At 44.5% G+C, this 18,411-nt stretch overlaps 1 protein-coding gene across 3 annotated transcripts in view; it reads left to right on the top strand.

The window, feature by feature from the left end:
* The first annotated feature begins 1,125 nt into the window (after nt 1-1,125).
* The window catches only part of camsap2 (calmodulin regulated spectrin associated protein family member 2), a 129,002-nt gene continuing 111,716 nt past the window's right edge, over nt 1,126-18,411 (top strand). For 2 of the 3 annotated variants that reach the window (XM_033027885.1, XM_033027884.1), the window contains exons 1-2: nt 1,127-1,595; nt 13,909-14,168. In XM_033027885.1, coding sequence (XP_032883776.1) covers nt 1,451-1,595; nt 13,909-14,168 — 405 coding nt within the window. In that variant the 5' untranslated portion in view covers nt 1,127-1,450. Of the gene's footprint in view, nt 1,596-13,908; nt 14,169-18,411 lie in introns of all 3 variants that reach the window. The other variant, XM_033027883.1, reaches the window with a different exon arrangement.

Here is an 18,411-nt window from a genome sequence, read left to right as displayed (position 1 = left end):
ATTCACATTAACGATTTGACAATATTGTTTTACTTTAAGTTGGAACGAATTATCTCATTATTTTCCTTATAATATACCTTTGGTATCTGGGGTATGTTGCTACAATGTTTCGCCGATAAATAACCGTGTTGAATTAATTCCACCATAAACATTAACAACGCTTTGGCAAATATGCTGTCCGCATTGGGCGATCCGCTGTCTTCAACTGTTGTGTTGTCATATCGTATCGGTTAATCAAACGTTATATGAATGCTCCAAGTATAAACGACGCGTGTGGTGCTTCTATGAGAGACAGAGATAGCTACTGTTTACTGCTTACAGCTGCAAGAACGTGTAGCGATCAATAAAGGGCTATAGGTCTATTGCGAGTTTATGTACAGGGCCATATCTATCCATGCACTGTATACTTGTATTTATACTTATGCATTTTAAATATGTATGTCATGTTTTATACTTTGGCAATATAACGATGTATTTTACCATGCCAATAAAGTTTTTTTAATTGAAAATTGAAATTGAATTGAATTGACAGAGAGATTCGACTTCCAAAAGTAATTTAATTGTGTAGACATTGTTTGGGAAGTGAGGTCTCACTAACACTGGCTCTGAACTACATAGATAATAACTACATATTGTTATTATTGCATTATTAATGTTTGTTATTTAATTGTACTTATATGCGCGTGTGGGTATATATTTATATATATATGCATATTATATATGTGAGTATGTGTATATATACACATACACTGAACTTTTTTTTCTCGTTTATTACACTGTTTACAGTGTACTATGTTGACATATTCTGTTGTGCTGCAGGAAGTAAGAATGTAATTGCTCCATCTGGGACATATATGACAACAAGGCAATCCTGCCTGTGATATTAAGTACATGGAATGGGAAATGATGGAGCAGCGGCGGACACGACTGGTGTTGAAATTGTCGGTCCTGGTTTCCAGGAAATGATGTCTGTGATGAAGGGGAGGCAGAAAATGCGGAGACTGGAAAAGAGGACTCAGGGAAGGCGGGCGGACGGACGCGCAGTGCGCGGGCACGAGGAGTGTCCGGGGGCGCGCTGGGAGCCGGGAGCGCGCCGGGTGCTGGGTGGAGACGGAGCCGTGACCCGGGAGGCTGCCGGCGGGTCCCGGTGCAGCAGCAGCAGCAGCAGCAGCAACAGCAGCAGCAGCAACAACCCAGTGACAGCTAGGAGCAGAGGATGGAAGCGGCCGGGAGCAGGCGGCCGGCCCCCGCCTGCAGCCGTGGGTAGCCCGGGGAGCGGAGAGCCGCGCCCGGGGAGGCAGCGGCCACAGCAGCCGTCCCGCCCTCTCGGGGTATAAACAGTCCGGATCCGCCGGGGAAAGCCGCCTGGTTGACTTGAGAAGGAGCGGCGGCGGCGGCGGGATGCCGTAAGACAGGCCGGGGTGTTGCTGCGGCTCAGCCGAGCGCTTCAATGATGGGCGACGCCACGGACGCGGCCAAAGACATGAAGAAGACGTTCATTGTCCCTGCCATCAAAGCCTTCGATCACTACGACTTCTCCAGAGCCAAGATCGCCTGCAGCCTGTCGTGGTTGGTGGCCAAGGCGTTCGGGACAGGTAGGCGAGGGGGGGCAGGGGGCTGGGGGTGGGATTGCCGCAGCCCGGGGAGGGGAGGGGGGCTCGCTGGTCGGCCGATCGGCTATAGTTGCAGACACATCAGCGCCCTGTCAACTGCCGGCCTCATTAAACACTTCAAACACCAAACGGTTTGAAAATGCATTGACATTTGGTCGGCTCTGAATTCACAGGAAGGTTGTCCAGTTCTTGTGCCCCAAAAGGAAAGATCCCATTTGTCTTGTATTCCTATATTTCAGGAATGCATAGTTGGTACATGGGTTTGTTTGTTTCTATACAAATCAATCAACGAACTACACAATTATCCTTCCAAAACGGGGGTCGAATGATTGTAAGAATTATTGACACCACTGTAATTATTCCTTGTTGTGCGGGAATTTTGTTTATATACTACAGTATTAACATGAATATATGCCCTGCATTCATTTGTGGAAACAATGTTTTACCTGTAATACACAATTTTTACTCTATCAAATGCCTAAAGGTAGGTAAGAGAAGGTCAAGGACACATAAGGGTAATTTCTGGAAAATCTGCTGTTCACATCTATAGCATGGGGAAATTAGATTCATATATGATTTATCTACGCTATTTACACTGCTTCTTGTAAAAGTGTATGGCTGTTATTTTAGAGTGGCAGGTGAAGTAGATGCAGAACAAGAAGTTATGATGGTGAGTTGCAGCAACTGACCAAGAGTGGGGTAAACATTTAATTGTTTTGATGAGTTTCTTTTGAAGCCATGTCAATTCAGGGCAATATCAACACTGAGAAGGCATCCCCCCCTGCCCCATAAACTGTGGTTTGCACATTACATATGACATAGGAGCAGAATTAGGTCATTCAGCCCATTGTGATTACTCTACTATTCAATCATGTCTGATCTGTTTTTCCCTCTCAACCCCATAACCTTTGACACCCTTCCTAATCAAGAAACTATTAATCTCTGCCATACAAATACCCAAATGATGGCTTCCACAGCTGTTTGTGGCAATTAATTCCACAGATTCACCATCCTCTGGGTAAAGAAATTCCTCCTCATCTCCATTTTAATGGTACTTCCTTTTATTATGAGGCTGTGCCCTCTGGTGCTACCAAATGTAATGCATTCTCTGTCACACCTGCCACAGACGAAGGCTGTGAGTTGAGAAGTGCAGCCTTTGTCTCATCTTGTCTGCTTTCTCAGCCTACCAAGCTTTCCATTTTTCCATTCCTCTTCTGAAGCTCTTGTGATCGGGAAGCCTAGGAACTCCTGACCATGGCAGTTTTCATTGAAGTCCATATCTTCTAACCTTGCGGGTAGACACAAAATGCTGGAAGAACTCAGCGGGACAGGCAGCATCTCTGGAGACAAGGAATGGGTGATGTTTTGGGTCGAGACCCTTCTCCAGAGATGCTGCCTGCCCTGCTGAGTTGCTCCAGCATTTTGAGTCTACCTTTGATTTAAGCCAGCATCTGCTGTTCTTTCCTACACATCTTCTAACCTTGCTTCCATTTGTCCTTATAATGAAGATATGGACAGGAAGCCATTGCCAGTGCTTGGTTCAACATGCAGAATTTGCTTGGAAATAGACCGGTTAGTCATGTGGTAAATGTGCACTTCTTGTGTATGGTGTGCATAGCCTAGTGTTGTAGGTCAACTTGTTCTAATTGATCTACTTGTTTGTGCACGTCGGGTTGATTGCATTAGTCGAAACAGGGTGGACCACGTGAAGGTTGCAATCTCCCACCTCTGCTAATCAATGCAAAGGTTGTTGACTTAATAACAAGAGAGTGCTAATAGACGGTGCTCTCTAGAACATTGTCATGTCGAGGGATACCTAGAATGTGTTCAGCACGGCAAACAGGGACACAAAGAACTGCAGATGCTGGAATCGTGAGCAAAAACACAAGTGCAGGAGGAACTTAGCGGGTCAGGCAGCATCTATGAAGGGAATGGAGAGACAACATTTCAGGTCAGGACCTTTCTTCAGAAGAAGGGTTTCGACGTGAAACGTCACCCATTCCTTCTCTCCAGAGATGCTGCCTATCCTGCTGAGATACTCCAGCGGGATTTTTCTATCTACCTTTCTTCAGACTGAATGGTGTAGGTGAGAGAGAGAGGTGGGTGCTACATGAAATTTGACAATTTAACGTTCAAACTGTTGTAAGGTATCCAAGTGGAATATGATGCACTATTCATCCATTTTGCTTAAGGCCTCACTTTGGCAATGGAGGAGCTAAAGGTCAGTTTGGGAATGGGATAGGGAGTTAAAATGGTTAGCATGTGGGAGATCCAACAGACCTTGGCAGACTGAGCATACACTTTCGGCAAAAGGGGCGCCTAGTCTATGCTTGGTCTTGTTGACATAAAGGAGGTCACATGGGAGCTCTGAATGCAGTTGATGAGGTTGGGAGAGGTGCATGTGAACCTCTGTCTCACCTGGAAGGTGTGCTGGAGTCCTAGGATGGAGGTGAGGGGGGAGGTGTTACATCTCCCATGGTTTCAGGGGAAAGTGACTGGGGAGGGAATCGGTTGGCTGGGAATGCAATGGCAAGCCTTGGAGTTGTGGGGAGAGTGGGCTCCATGCAACATGGAAAGTTGCGATCATGTTGAAGCTGGTGGAAATGTCGGAGAAAGATGTGCTATCCTTTATCAGCTCGGGGAGGAGGAGACAGAGCAGAATTGTGCCATAAGAGACACGGTTGAGGGTAGACAAATAATGCTGGAGTAGCCCAGCCGGGACAGGTAGCATCTCTGGAGAGAAGGAATGGGTGACATTTTGGGTTGAGACCCTTCTTCAGATTGAGTGTCAGGAGAGAGGGAGACACAGAGATAAGGTGTGAAAGCACAACATCAAAAAAGATGCAGGTTAAGAAAAATGTAGAATAGATCATTGTTAGCTAGGAGAAGCTGACAACAAAGCAAACAGAGATAACATTTAATCATGGGGACAGTCAGACTAGTTGGAGAACTAGGAAAGGGGAGGGATGGAGAGTTTAGTTTAGATATACAGCACAGAAGCAGGTCCACCGAGTCCTCGCCGGCCAGCGATCCCTGCACATTAACATTATCCTACACACACTAGGAACAATTTATACTTGTACCAAGCCAATCTACCTATTGCCCACGGTGCCCCACCGAGAACGAGGGAAAGCAAGGGTTACTTGAAGTTAGAGAAGGCAATATTCATACCTCTGGGGTGTAGGCTGCCTAAGCGAAACATGAGGTGCTGTTCCTCCAGCAGGGTGGACAGAGCCGGCCGAGGGCTCTGTCCACATAAGCAGGGGGGGGGGGGGGGGTGGGGGGGGGGGGCATGCCATGTCTATTGACGAAAGAGGACATCTCTAGAATGGAAAGGCTCGTCTTGGGAGCTGATGTGGCAGAGACCATGGAATTAAGGGTAATGGATTGTATCCTTGCAAGAGGGAGGGTGGGAGCAGCTGTCTTTCCTCATGCCCTATATGCGTTGCTCAGGTCTTGCTACTGTAGAGGTGTGGAATCAAAACATCAACTTGGAGGACTTGCAATTTCTGTTAGGTTGCTGTTGTTTCACACTCTTTTACCGAGCATTGGATATTAATAGTCCAATCGGTGTTGCATATATTTAAGGCAGTGTGATCACAAGATAAGCCTTTACTTGTTTTCTTTTCCTTGCAGACATTTTTGAGGCAAACATAATGGTACTAAAGTTTATTTTGCATTCCATAAACATTTGAATTTGTATGTTAGGTTAGAGTACTGAGAATGTAATGGAGCATACAGTTTAAGGCTATATATATATATCTATATTGGTAATGTACACTTATTTTCCATCAATTTGAATCCAGTATAGAAACATGTATACTGTAATAGTTTGCAATTTAAGTTGTATACTTGAGGTTATCTAAATTTCTGCTTCATTCCTCACCGTGTAGTGATTGACCTATAGTATATTAGTCACAGTTCAAAGTGCTTTGATTTTTTTTTTTAATTCTCACCATTCTAATTGTCAATTTTTCAATTGAAGACTAGTTATGGACCTGTGGTTTTCATCCTCAAACTGCACTTGGAATTCTATCATAATGTCCCTGGGATCTTTAACCACAAGGTGCCTTCTTAATCCTCCCTCATTACATAAGACCAAGTCCGAAATAGCCCGTTCCTTGGTAGGACCTACCTGATCTCCCGGTTGCCAAACACTTCAATTACCCTTCCTATTCCCACACTGACCTTTCTGTCCTATGCCTCTTCCGTTGCTAGAGTGAGGCCAAATGCCAATTGGGGGAACAGAATCTCATTTCGCTTGGGCAGCTTACAACCCATTGGTATGGATATTGATTTCTCTAACTTCAAGTAATCTCTGCATTCCCTCTCTCTCCATTGCTCCCCCACCCAAATTGTACCAGCTTCAAAGTCGCCTTGTTCACTGTCATTGTTTGTAAATCGCTCTCACTTAACAAACAGCTAACAATTACCTGTTTCCTGCATCATCGTTATGTTTTTTGCATATCATTCATTTATTTGTTCTACATCTCTCTACATCACCATCTATATCTCTTGTTTTCCTTTTCCCGACTCTCCGGTCTGAAGAAGGGTCTCGACCCGAAGTGTCTCCTATTCCTTTTCTCCAGAGACCCACTGAGTCACTCCAGCATTTTGTGTCTATCTTCACTCTAAAAAGCTCCCCTCGCATTCCACAAATTAATCTTCCACAAGGCCCTGCCGATGTGGTTCATCCAATCAGTATGTAGATTAAATCTCCCATGATAATTGCAGTTCTCTGCAAATGTGCCGTAGATATTTTCCTATTTCTCTTACGAATAATTGAGAGTTCACATTTTGGGGTCAATAGGCTACTCTCATCCACGTCTTCCATCTCCCACTATTCATGATCTAGCTGAAATACCTGATTCTCCTTCACCATTCTGGTTTAAACTGAAGATGGACACAAAACTCAGCGGGACAGGCAGTATCCCTGGAGAGGAGGAATGGGCGACGTTTCGAGTCGAAACTCTTCTTCAAACCTGTCAGACCTTTTTGTGTCTATCTCCATCATTATTTTCTATCACGACACAGCATTTCGATGCCACCACACCGCCTTGTCCCTTTGGCCTATCTATTCCTTTGGAACAGTGTATAATGTGAAATACTAAGCATCCAGCCCTAATCTCCCTGCAATCACACGTTTGTAATAGCTACTGCATCATATTCGTACATTGTTATCTGCACTACCAACTTGTGTATCATGTTGCAAATGCCACATTCATTGACATTAAACATTGACTTTCCTTTTTACCAGTTATTTACAACTCTGGATTTGCTTGGTTGCATATATTTCTGTCTGCACTTTCTGTCCTGGCCGATCACGCTACCACATTATCCTGTGCCACTGCTCTCTCATTTCCTCCTGGTAATTAACTCAACTGTTCTTGGAGACCTTCCCCATCCCAGTGCCCCATGACAATGGTGTTGACTACCTCCAGTACTGGCTTATTGATGACCTGTACTAATTTAAAAAAAAAATGCAACTGCAGTTCCTTGCGTTTACAAAAATGCTTTACCATCCACCTCTGGGTGGAAACCTGCCACCTTCATCACTATCAAGCAGAAGAATGAACGCTAACCAATTAATGAAGTTATTCTGGCCCTTTCCCGTACTGCAAACCAATGGCAAAGAACTTCCTGGTCCATTTAAAGTTAGCCATCGTAATTTTCTGCAGTTCATGAGAAAGGATATAAACATGGTGGCAGTGTGGTGCTGGAGTTTACATTGTCTATGAAATACCAAGTTTACAATTTTTTGTTCCCTTGTCTTCAATAGTCATTCGAGTATAGCAACATTTGAGTCACTAGAACCTACATGGCAAGAACATTTGAGTTGCTAGCTCTGGGTATTCTAAGTTCCAGTCCAGTAAACTACCTGAACTTCTCTCTTGTCCCCCTGTTACTTTGTTCTCGTGTAAGATCCTGGCAAAGCTTTTGCCCAAGAGCTGTTTAAGATTGGGTCAAAATCGGGAGTTTGCAGAATATTGAAGGTTGCAACGGGACACAGATCCTCTACAGAAATTGGCAGAGAAATTGCAGATGGAGTTTAATCCGAGCATGTGTGAGGTGTTACACGTTGGGAGGTTGAATGTAAGTAGAAATATAATTAATAGCATGACCCTGAACAGCATTAATGTGCAGTGGGAATTTGGGGTCCAAATCCATTCCTCCCTGAAAGTGACGACATGTTGATCGAATGTATAAGAAGGCATGTGGTCTGCTTGCCTTCATTGGTCAGGACATTGATTGTAAGGGTCAGAAAGTCATGTTGTAGCTTTATAGGACTTTGGTTATGTCACATTTGGAGTATTGCGTGCAGTTCTGGTCGCCCCATTGTAGGAAGGATCGGGGAACTTTGGAAAATTTACCAGAATGCTGCCTGGATTAAGGGATACAGGAAGATGCCTGGGTTTCAACAACTAAGTTACAGAGATAGGTTGAATAAGTTATGTCTTTATTCTCTGGAGCGCAGAAGGTTAAGGGGGGACTTGATAGAGGTCTTTAAAATGATGAGAGGGATAGACAGAGTTGATGTGATCAAGCTTTTCCCTTTGAGAATAGGGAAGATTCAAACAAGAGGACATGACTTCAGAATTAAGGGACAGAAATTTAGGGGTAACATGAGGGGGAACTTCTTTACTCGGAGAGTGGTAGCGGTGTGGAATGAGCTTCCAGTGGAAGTGGTGGAGGCAGGTTCGTTGGTATCATTTAAAAATAAATTGGATAGGCATATGGATGAGAAGGGAATGGAGGGTTATGGTATGAGTGCAGGCAGGTGGGACTAAGGGAAAAAAGTTGTTCGGCACGGACTTGTAGGGCCGAGATGGCCTGTTTCCGTGCTGTAATTGTTATATTGTTATTGTTATATTGCAGAGGCTGGACAGACTTGGATTGTTTTATCTGCAATGGCAAAAGCTGTGGAGAGACTTGATAGAGGTATATATAATTGAGAGGCATAGAAAGTGTATAGAATCAGAATGGTTTTTACGGGATACTAAAACAAAATAATCGAGAGGATAGTATTAAGGTGAGAGGGACAGAGTTTAAAAGAGATGTGCGGGGCAAGTGGGTTTTTTTACACAGAGAGTAGTAAGTGGCTGGAACGGGCTGCTGGGGGTGGTAGTTGAGCCAGACACGATATGTGGCATTTACGAGATTATTGGATAGGCATATGGATATGCAGAAATAAGATTTGGTCTTGGTATTATGTTCGGCTTAGACATTGTGGGCCAAAGGACACATTCCAGTGCTGTTCCCTGCTCTATGTACCAATGTCGTTTGAGCACATCTATACATAACTAAAAACTCTGATCTTGTTATCTTCCGGTTTGTGCAGTTTGCGTAAAAACGGTATGAGATAGCGCTACGATTTTTTGCCAGCTCGCTCACTGTTCTCCTGTGCTGCGGGTGCAACAAGTATCGTTGCTATCGGTGACATATTGTAAAAGTTAGCGAGGTTTAAAAATCTTAAAATACGCACGTGCGCAGATCAATCTCTCCGGCCAGTCAGCGCCGTGCGAATTAGTCTCTTCTCCTGTCATTCCCCGGGACGGTCCGCACCTTCCTGCACGATAGCGCCTTTACTGGAGCTGAGGGACGCTCTGGATGGCCGGCAGAAGTCTCCAACCGGACACAATTTTCGGAGGGACTAGAAGCAGACCAGCCCGGCGCGGAGTCGGAAATGTCACCGATGTCGCCAAATGGAAAGTGGAGACTCTGATCCCGGCGGAGGAGAACGACCTGCGCCCTCTGTGAGTCCCCATCACACCGCCAACTCCAGCCCCTTCCCTTCTGGTCTCCCTCGTTGACTCCTACCCCTCTACCCCGTGATATCCCCCTCTCCCCCATGGCTCTTCCCTCTTCTTTTCTCCAAGCTCTCTATCCCCACTGCCCACTCAACCCCCGCCCACACAACCCTCGCCCACACCACTCCCCCCCCACAACCTCCCCCTGCCCGCGCACACCCCTCCCCCCATAACCTCCCCCTGCCCCCGCACACCCCACAACCCCCCCCCCGCCCGCACACCCCTCCCCCCGCCCCATACACCCCCCCGCCCCATAACCTTCCCCCCCACCCACACCACCCCCCGCACACCCCTACCTCCCCCCGCCCACACACCCTCCCCCCGCCCACACACCCTCCCCCCGCCCACACACCCTTCCCCCGCCCACACCACCCCCCGCACACCCCTCCCCGCGCACACCCTTCCCCCCTGCCTACACACCGCTCCTCCCCGCCCACACACCCTACCTCCCCCCCCACACACCTCCCCCCGCCCACACACCCTCCCCCCGCCCCACACCCCCCCCGCCCAAACACCCTCCCCCCGCCCACCCACCCTCCCACTCCCCCCTCCCCCTCCCACACACCCTCTCCCCCTCCCAAAAACCCCTCCCCACGCCCACACACCACTCAACCGCGCCACAACACCCCTCGCCCCTCCCACACACCCCTCCCCCGCCCACACACTAGCTCCTCCCGCCCAACACACCCTACTCCCCCCGCCACCACCCTCCCCCCTCCCACACACTCCTCCCCCCGCCCAAACAACCTACCCCGCCCACACACCCCTCCCCCCACCCCCCCGCCCCTACACAACACCCTCCCCCCGCCCCACACAACCACGACCCCCCGCCCACACACCCTCCCCCCGCCCACACCCCCCCCCCGCCCACACACCCCTCCCCCCGCCCACACCCTCCCCCATGCACCCATACCCCCTCTCCCCCCTCCTACACCTCCCCGCCCACATACACCCCTCCTCTCTTCCCCCCCCCTCCCACCCCTCCTCCCCCCCCCCCCCCCCCGCCACAAACCCTTCTTCCCTCCCCTCCCTCATATGAAGAGGTGGGGGAAGGCGTGCTGGGGGGATGAGGGGAAATGAGCCGTTCCTGTGCTGTTAGGGGCTATGGGTGAATGGTGGAATATTACATTGGGGGAATGGGTGAGTGATGGAATATTGCGTTGGGGAATGGGTTGCGTTGGGGGGGGGGGGGGCCCAAGCCTCCCATGTGACTGGGACCCAATGGGTCCCACATAGTCTAGTAATGCACTAAGCGGCACAGGTCAACTGTAGTGTGGTTATGAAATATCCAGCAAAGTGCACTTTAGATAAGTATGACAATCTTCCAATATTAGAAAATCATTTGATTCAATTGAAGAACAATAAATGCTTGTGATAATTTTTTGGTAAAACAATCCTTATAGGGTCATTTATGATCCAGTTGGATGGTACAATGGGAAAACTAAGAGGATGACGCTAATGGGGTTAAATAATCTTTCCTCATCCATGACCTCGAAAACTGGTTGTCTGCATTCCCCATGGGTACAAATATATGGCAGCAAAGTTGGCAGGGAAGAACAAATTGTTGGATTTGCAATTTAATAGAAAAAGTGACTTTTGAGATGAGTCCAGCGAGTAATTATTTGTAAACTCTTTCCTACAGAACATTTTGCATGAAAGTCGTATCACTTTATAACGTTGTATTGCTTCACATTTTTGTTAGTAATCAAAAATTAATGCCTTAAAAATATTGTCCATTCTTAGTGGAATGTAAGTAAATATTTTGGAATAATATCTGATGCATTGACCAAATTTGTAACTTTGGTGTGCATAAAAAAGAGAAAATAGTTCATCAGAGGAACAAAATAGTTCATCAGAGGAACAAAATAGTTCATCTGATTATCCAAATGATTATCAGCCTATAATATGGCGTCATTGTAACAGCATTTAGTTTTCTTGTAGTTGAGTCCCATTTGAATGTAATGAAATTCCTCTATTATCTATAAGGGGACATGACTTGAGAATTAAGGGACTGAAGTTTAGGGGTAACATGAGGGGGAACTTCTTTAGTCAGAGAGTGGTAGCTGTGTGGAATGAGCTTCCAGTGAAGGTGGTGGAGGCAGGTTCGTTTTTATCATTTAAAAATAAATTGGATAGTTATATGGATGGGAAAGGAATGGAGGGTTATGGTCTGAGCGCAGGTATATGGGACTAGGGGAGATTATGTGTTCGGCACGGACTAGAAGGGTCGAGATGGCCTGTTTCCGTGCTGTAATTGTTATATGGTTATATTATATGGTTATCTTAAGGTTTAGCATAATTGGTTTTGAGTAACATTTCCAGCTTGTTGTGTTACTTATTGTACATTGAAGAAAATATCATGTTTTTCCAAAGCCAAATCATTTTCCAAACATTATGACACGCAGTACTGTCCTGAAAAGGAAAAGACTGAGAATTATGCCTGAAATCATTTATTTGACTATAATTGGCAAATAAATTGTATCTGCAAAAACAAACATTCTGAAGAAATTGAACTTGTGTCCTGCCATCTTGCAGTATAGCTGGAATTGAATTGCAGGGAGACCTCCCTTTTGTCAAAAGTGAAACAATAATTATATCAGGGCAGGCAGCATCTCTGTAGTGAAGGAATGGGTTAGTCTGAAGAAGGGTCTTGACCCAAGACATCACCCATTCCTTCTCTCCAGAGATGCTGCTGTCCTGCTGAATTACTCCAGCATTTTGTGTCTATCTTCGGTGTAAACCAGCAATTCCTTCCTACAAAATAATTAGATCATTTGTTAAGGGTTCACTTATAAACTCCACTAGTTAGGAGTTATGGGCCTGTCCCACTTAGGTGATTTTTTTCGGCGACTGCCGGCAACTGTCATAGTTGTAACAGGTCACCGAAAAAACGGCGACTGGACCCCCCGACGACAATGTCTACGACAATGTCTATGACAAGCTACATCAACCTACCACCTAGACTTGAGGAGACTACTCACGCCCAAACAGGCATCACCCCGCGACCATGTGGCGACAACTTAGTCGCCTGTAGTCGCCTAAAAAATCGCCTTAGTGGGACAGGCCCATTACTGTCAGAGCTTTCGAGAAAGGTTAGTATTAGTGTTTGCATTTTCAACATTTGTTGATGGGCTTGCTCTGCCATTCCAAATATGGATTTGTAAAATTTGTTTATTCAGTTTCAAATCATTTTCATACTTTGTTGATGTTACACTTTTACTATTTCCTATGTTGGGCCTGAACTTGATAGAAAGGCAAGCAGTTCAGTTTGGTGCTACTAGCATTTATCCACCTAATTCTCTGCACCACCTTGCCCTCTCTCCACCCCATCCACTTATATTTCTGGAGGTTTGATACTCAGAACAAGTTTAAAGAAATCAAGAGCTTGCTATTGCTCACTGAGGCTTTTGCCAACTGTAATCTAATGTCGGATAGCTGGACTTCCTGCAATCCCCAGTAGTTAGTTACTATGTGAAATGTCCTTCTTGAATTGATGCCAGATTACATCTGCCACAGGAACACCAGGTTCATTCACTGCAATGAAGAGGGTAAGAATTAGGATGGTATGAATTGATAGTGTTTGTTTAAATGCTTTCAGTTGTCTATGTGTTTTTTAATGTTTTACTTTGTGCATTTTGAACACACTTTGAAATATAATTGATTTTAAGATGGGTTTTGGATGTCAGGAACATTGAGAAGTGTTCATGGTCCTTGCCAGGTTTGGCAGTCGATTACATTTTAGTGTATTGGCTTACCTGGTGGTCCAATGTTTATTTTCAGCTGCTTCATGGCAGCATGTCTTCTTCTTGCGTTGGAGGCAGCAGAAGTCTGCAGCAGGGTGATGCCATCCGGTTTGACGTCCGTGCGTGCCCGCCCTAAAAAGGACGTATGCTGCTGTTGTCTCTGTTTGTTGTCGTTCGCCCGACTGAGGTCAGTCGACAGGGCTCACCACGGGGAGGTCGACAACATCAGCCCCAATGGCAGCACGGTAATGAATGAATGAATGAATGAATGAATGAATGAATGAATGAATGAATGAATGAATGAATGAATGAGTGAGTGATGCTTCAGTATCACAGGTGACATGACACAGTGAGATTCTTTGTTTTGCATACACAAGTATGCAAAGAGTCGCCACAGATAGGGCAGCAACAAAGTTACACAGTATTTCATTTGGTCCCTAATGCTCCCCCTTTGTTCTCGGCAGCCCCCCCCCCCCCCCCATAGGAAAAATGGGCATCCCTTTCAATTGAGCTGAAAATTCTCAGAGGAGATTTAAGTCTGTTTTAGATTATGAATACTTTTGTTGATAAATATCAAAAATATTTATATTTCTCAGAGATTTTGAATGCTTATAAATATTCAAACTTAATGATTCATTGATCAATTAAATCATTCAATAGATCAAAATTAAAACACCTTAAATGCTTAAATAGTGTGTTAGTTATGCAACTTATTCCGATTCCCCTTTTGCTTTTATTATCAAGATCACGTGCCAGAGGAAATTGGGGAACCATTTTACACAGACCAGTACGAACAAGAACACATTAAGCCACCTGTTGTCAACCTGCTTCTCTCTGCCGAGCTGTACTGCCGTGCCGGGAGCCTGATCTTGAAAAGTGATGCTGCCAAACCATTCCTGGGTCATGATGCAGTTGTACAAGCGCTTGCACAGAAGGGCCTTTACGTCACCGAACAGGAAAAGCTGGTGACTGAGAGAGATCTTCGCAAGAAACCAATTCAGATGGTGAGTGTTTGAAATAAATCAAATTGCATTTGAGTGTTATAATATTTGTTATTTATTTTGTCTTGAAAATTAAGAAACATGTCGTACAAACATTTTATGCAGTGAAATGTTGCACGAAAACAGCCTTACACATATAATCTTTGAATGCATTTCCAGTTGTTCTGATGGAAAATAAGCAGTGGTGGGTTTCAGATGCATACTGAGGCTGAAGGGTTATGGGCCTGTCCCACATAGGCTATTTTTTAGGCGTCTAACGGGGGACTAGGCAGTCGCCAGGGTGTCGCCTGTATGGTCGTGAGTCGTCTCCTCAGTCGCCCAAAGAGTCGTGGCATCTTTCTGGTCGCTGCTGGATTTTCAACATGTTAAAAAAATTTCGGAGACAGTCAGCGACAGTGGGTTTGACGCCAATGGACGTAGCTTGACTACTCCTGACATAGGTGATGTCGTGGTTGTCGCCAGGTTAACGTAGGTTGTTGCTGGTGCTGACTTTGTTTTTTTTATTGTTGTTAAAGTAATTATTCTATTTCAAATTTTATGTCAAAGGGGGGTCCAGTCGCCGGTTTTTCGGCGACCTGCTACAACTATGGCAGTTGCCTAAAAATAGCCTAAGTGGAACAGGCCCTTTAGAACAATGGAGGGTACACTTTAATCATGTTCATCTGTGTAGCCAAATAAACTTCACGTGAAAATGGGTGTTTTTAATTGACAATGGCTTCTTGTTTAATCCTGTATATTAATTAACAATATTCATGGACTCAAATTGCCTCTGGTTTGCAGAGGCCCAGCAGTGAGAAATGGCATTGCAAAGCTTCATACAAGTGCAAGGAAAAAGAAAGTAAACAATTTAACATAACCTTTGGCTTTCATTCATGTTTCAAATCCTCCAGGGTTTGACCATTTCTCCATGCGCTTTATTGCTCCAAGGTATCTCATTTATCCAGTTTTGTTCGCTGAAGTATCCTTAATGTTAATCATTGTTGGAGGCAGTGCCGTCAGCTGCCACGGGCCTTTTTTACAATTCACCCCGATTGCCTCTTATATCATTTCAATTGCTTCTTAAACCCTTTCAGTGACCAATCTGCCCCAAGAGGATATGAATCTAATGTTTGATAACTGCCTTGATAAGTGGCGCAAGTATATTAAAGGTGTTGTATCATGGTCGTTTTAGATGTTATTAAGCTGATAGTTGCTTGTCAGAGAAGCATGGTCTGTGCTCTCCACTTTTCACTTTGGATTCTGTTACAAGACATTGTCACTGTGATTCACTTGTAAACAGAAGAACTGACTTCCAGAGGTGAGATCAAGGCTGTGCAGGATTAAGCACTCATAAAATTGAATTCCGTGAGATTGGAGAGGGATGTGTGGGAGTAGATTCATACCCAATGCAAGAATAGGTCATTGTGTTTGTTGGAATTTGGTCATTTCAGACCCAGGACATTGCTGTAAATGTTCTTGGGGGCAGTATCCCAGACCCAGTTATCATCAACTGCTTCATCAATGTCTTTCTTTCAATGCAGGTTCAGAATTGGCACTGATTGCAGTGTTCATTAATACTTTCTTAAATAAGTTGAGTTTAGTTGAGAGATACAGCAGGGAAACAGGCCCTTCGGCCCACCGAGTGCCCGCACATTAACACTATCCTACACTAGGGACAATTTTTACATTTATACCAAGCCAATTAACCTACAAACCTTTAGAGTGTGGGAGGAAACCGAAGGTCTCGGAGAAAACCCACGCAGGTCACGGGGAGAATGTACAAACTCTGTACAGACAGCACCCGTAGCCAGGATTGAACCCGGGTCGCTGACGCTGTAAGCGCTGTAAGGCAACAACTCTACCGCTGCGCCACCGTGCCGCATGGGAATAAAAAGTATATTATCTGGTATTCAGCAACATAATCATCACTAAATCCCCCATTGCCAGTGTCATTGAATGGAAATGTAACCATTGCTCATGGCCATTATTAAACGACTGTGTATGTAACCGGAGTTGAAGATGCTATAGTTATCACACCAAACTGAAACTAGTTGAACGTTTTATTGATTTCTTTGGTGTACAATAGTTATTGAGAACTGTTTTACAAGGTATTATTTGTTCTGCAATACATCTACTCTGTGGATAGAACATGTTGATTGTTGTGATTGCCTCTGTGGAACTAAGCCTGGTTTTTGTCAGAAACGTAAAATGCTGAGAGAAAATTCATACAGTGTTTTTCCAGTATTTGTGTTCATGAAATTGTTCAATAGTTGGTGAAATGATGAGGTAGCACAAGGTGGATTTGGTGGTTTCAGCATGGCAGTCTCTACCAGTGTTAAAATAGAACAAATAACATCTTGTGCAAGGAATGTTGTTTGTCTGTTGACTTGGCCAATTGTGGGTGCTATAACTTTAAAGAACCAGCACACTACAGGTGAAATGTGTAGGAAGGTGAAATGTGCAGATGCTGGCAATGAACCATCTTTACATTTCCTTGATCACCGTCTGCTTTGATCTGTTGTTTTAATACATTGCCCTTCCATATCCCTGGTCTCCCTCTCCCCTGAATCTCAGTCTGAAGAAGGGTCTCGACCCAAAACGTCACCCATACCTTCTCCCCAGAGGTGCTGCCTGTCCCGCTGAGTTACTTCAGCATGTTGTGTTTATCTACACTACAAATGAAGCCTGTTGAATCCATGTGGTTTAGTGATGAGCAGTCCAGTTTGCCCCTTCTCCAGTTCTTCACTCTACTGCTAGATTTTTTTCCTTTCAAGTGCTTAACGAGTTGCTGTTTGAAAACGGCAATTGAATCTGCTTTCACCTTTATTATAGAAGCTGCCCTCCAGATCATGAATCTTCACTGTCCGAAAACATCTCATATCTCCTTTTTCCAATCAATCCTCTGCTTCTTCACCTTGACTAGACCCTTCATGATTCTAAACCATTCTATCAAATTTGCTCTCGTCCTTCCCTGCTCCATTTTCTCCAGTCCATCGATGTAATTTTCATTCCTCTTTCTTGGGACCATTTTCCAAAGACGTATAGGTTTGTAGGTTAATTGGCTAGGTAAATGTAAAAATTGTCCCTAGTGGGTATAGGATAGTGTTAATGTGCGGGGATCACTGGTCGGCGTGGGCCGAAGGGCCTGTTTCCGCGCTGTATCTCTAAACTAAAATGTTTGTAAATGTCTTCAACTTCATTAAGGCTTATGCTTATTTGAAAGCATGGTAGCCGTAATTAGGCATGGCCCTTCATTTAGGGACAACCTAAGTGCAAATAAAACTTCCTTGGTTCCATTCAGAAAGTTCAAGATCAGTATGCTATTTTGTAATATTTTTCGGAAATGTAAATGAATTTATATTCATAAAGGTGACTTTTCCTGAAACCCTTAGAGATATATATGCTTAAAATTAGCAGGATTTACTTTCCCTTTCAAAATATTTAACTTTGTACGATATCATTCACCAATTGTCATCCCAAACATCAGTTTAACAATCTAGATATTGAAACCATTTAGAGTATTGGATGTCATGAATGATAAATTATTTGTTGCTGTTCCTGATGACAAAGACTTGGATAGAGTGGATGTGGAGAGGATGTTTTCACACGTGGGAGAGCCTAGGACTAGAGGTCATAGCCTCAGGATTAAAGGACATTCCTTTGGTTAAGGAGAGGGGGAATTTCTTTAATCAGATGGTGGTGAATCTATGGAATTCATTGCCACAGAAGGCTGTGTAGGCAAAGTCAATGGATATTTTTAAGGCAGAGATTCTTGATTAGTATGGGTGCCAGGGATTATGGGGAGAGGGTAGGAGAATGGGGTTAGGAGGGAGAGCTAGATCAGCCATAATTGAATGGCAGAGTAGACTTGATGGGCTGAATGGCCTAATTCTGCTCCTATCACATGACCTCATGACAATAATCAAGCCTTTATGTCTACAATTGGTGTATATCCATTTTTTTTTGTATCTCTCTATTGCTTGTTTTCTTTCGTTCTCTCCATCTCACATTTACACTAAAAGAAGGTGGTGTGTGCATTTATGTTAAGAGTGAATAATTCTTTCAGATCGATCTTTGTGTAGATGGTTGGAATTTGGGCATTTGTATAATAAAATACAGGAAGGCAGACTTTAAACCTTAATCATTACTAAAGGATGTGACCATCAGAGCAAAATTAATTGTCTGAAATCCTAAACCAATGGCTTAAATGAAGTCTTCTCATTAACTGCTCTTTAGAATGATCGCTAATTATATTCATGGAAGAAAC

This window comes from Amblyraja radiata, chromosome 10 (assembly GCF_010909765.2).
Source record: "Amblyraja radiata isolate CabotCenter1 chromosome 10, sAmbRad1.1.pri, whole genome shotgun sequence".
Lineage (NCBI taxonomy): Eukaryota > Metazoa > Chordata > Chondrichthyes > Rajiformes > Rajidae > Amblyraja > Amblyraja radiata.
The sequence above is the reverse complement of the archived record's forward strand: the minus strand, read 5'-3'. Positions and strand labels throughout refer to the sequence as shown.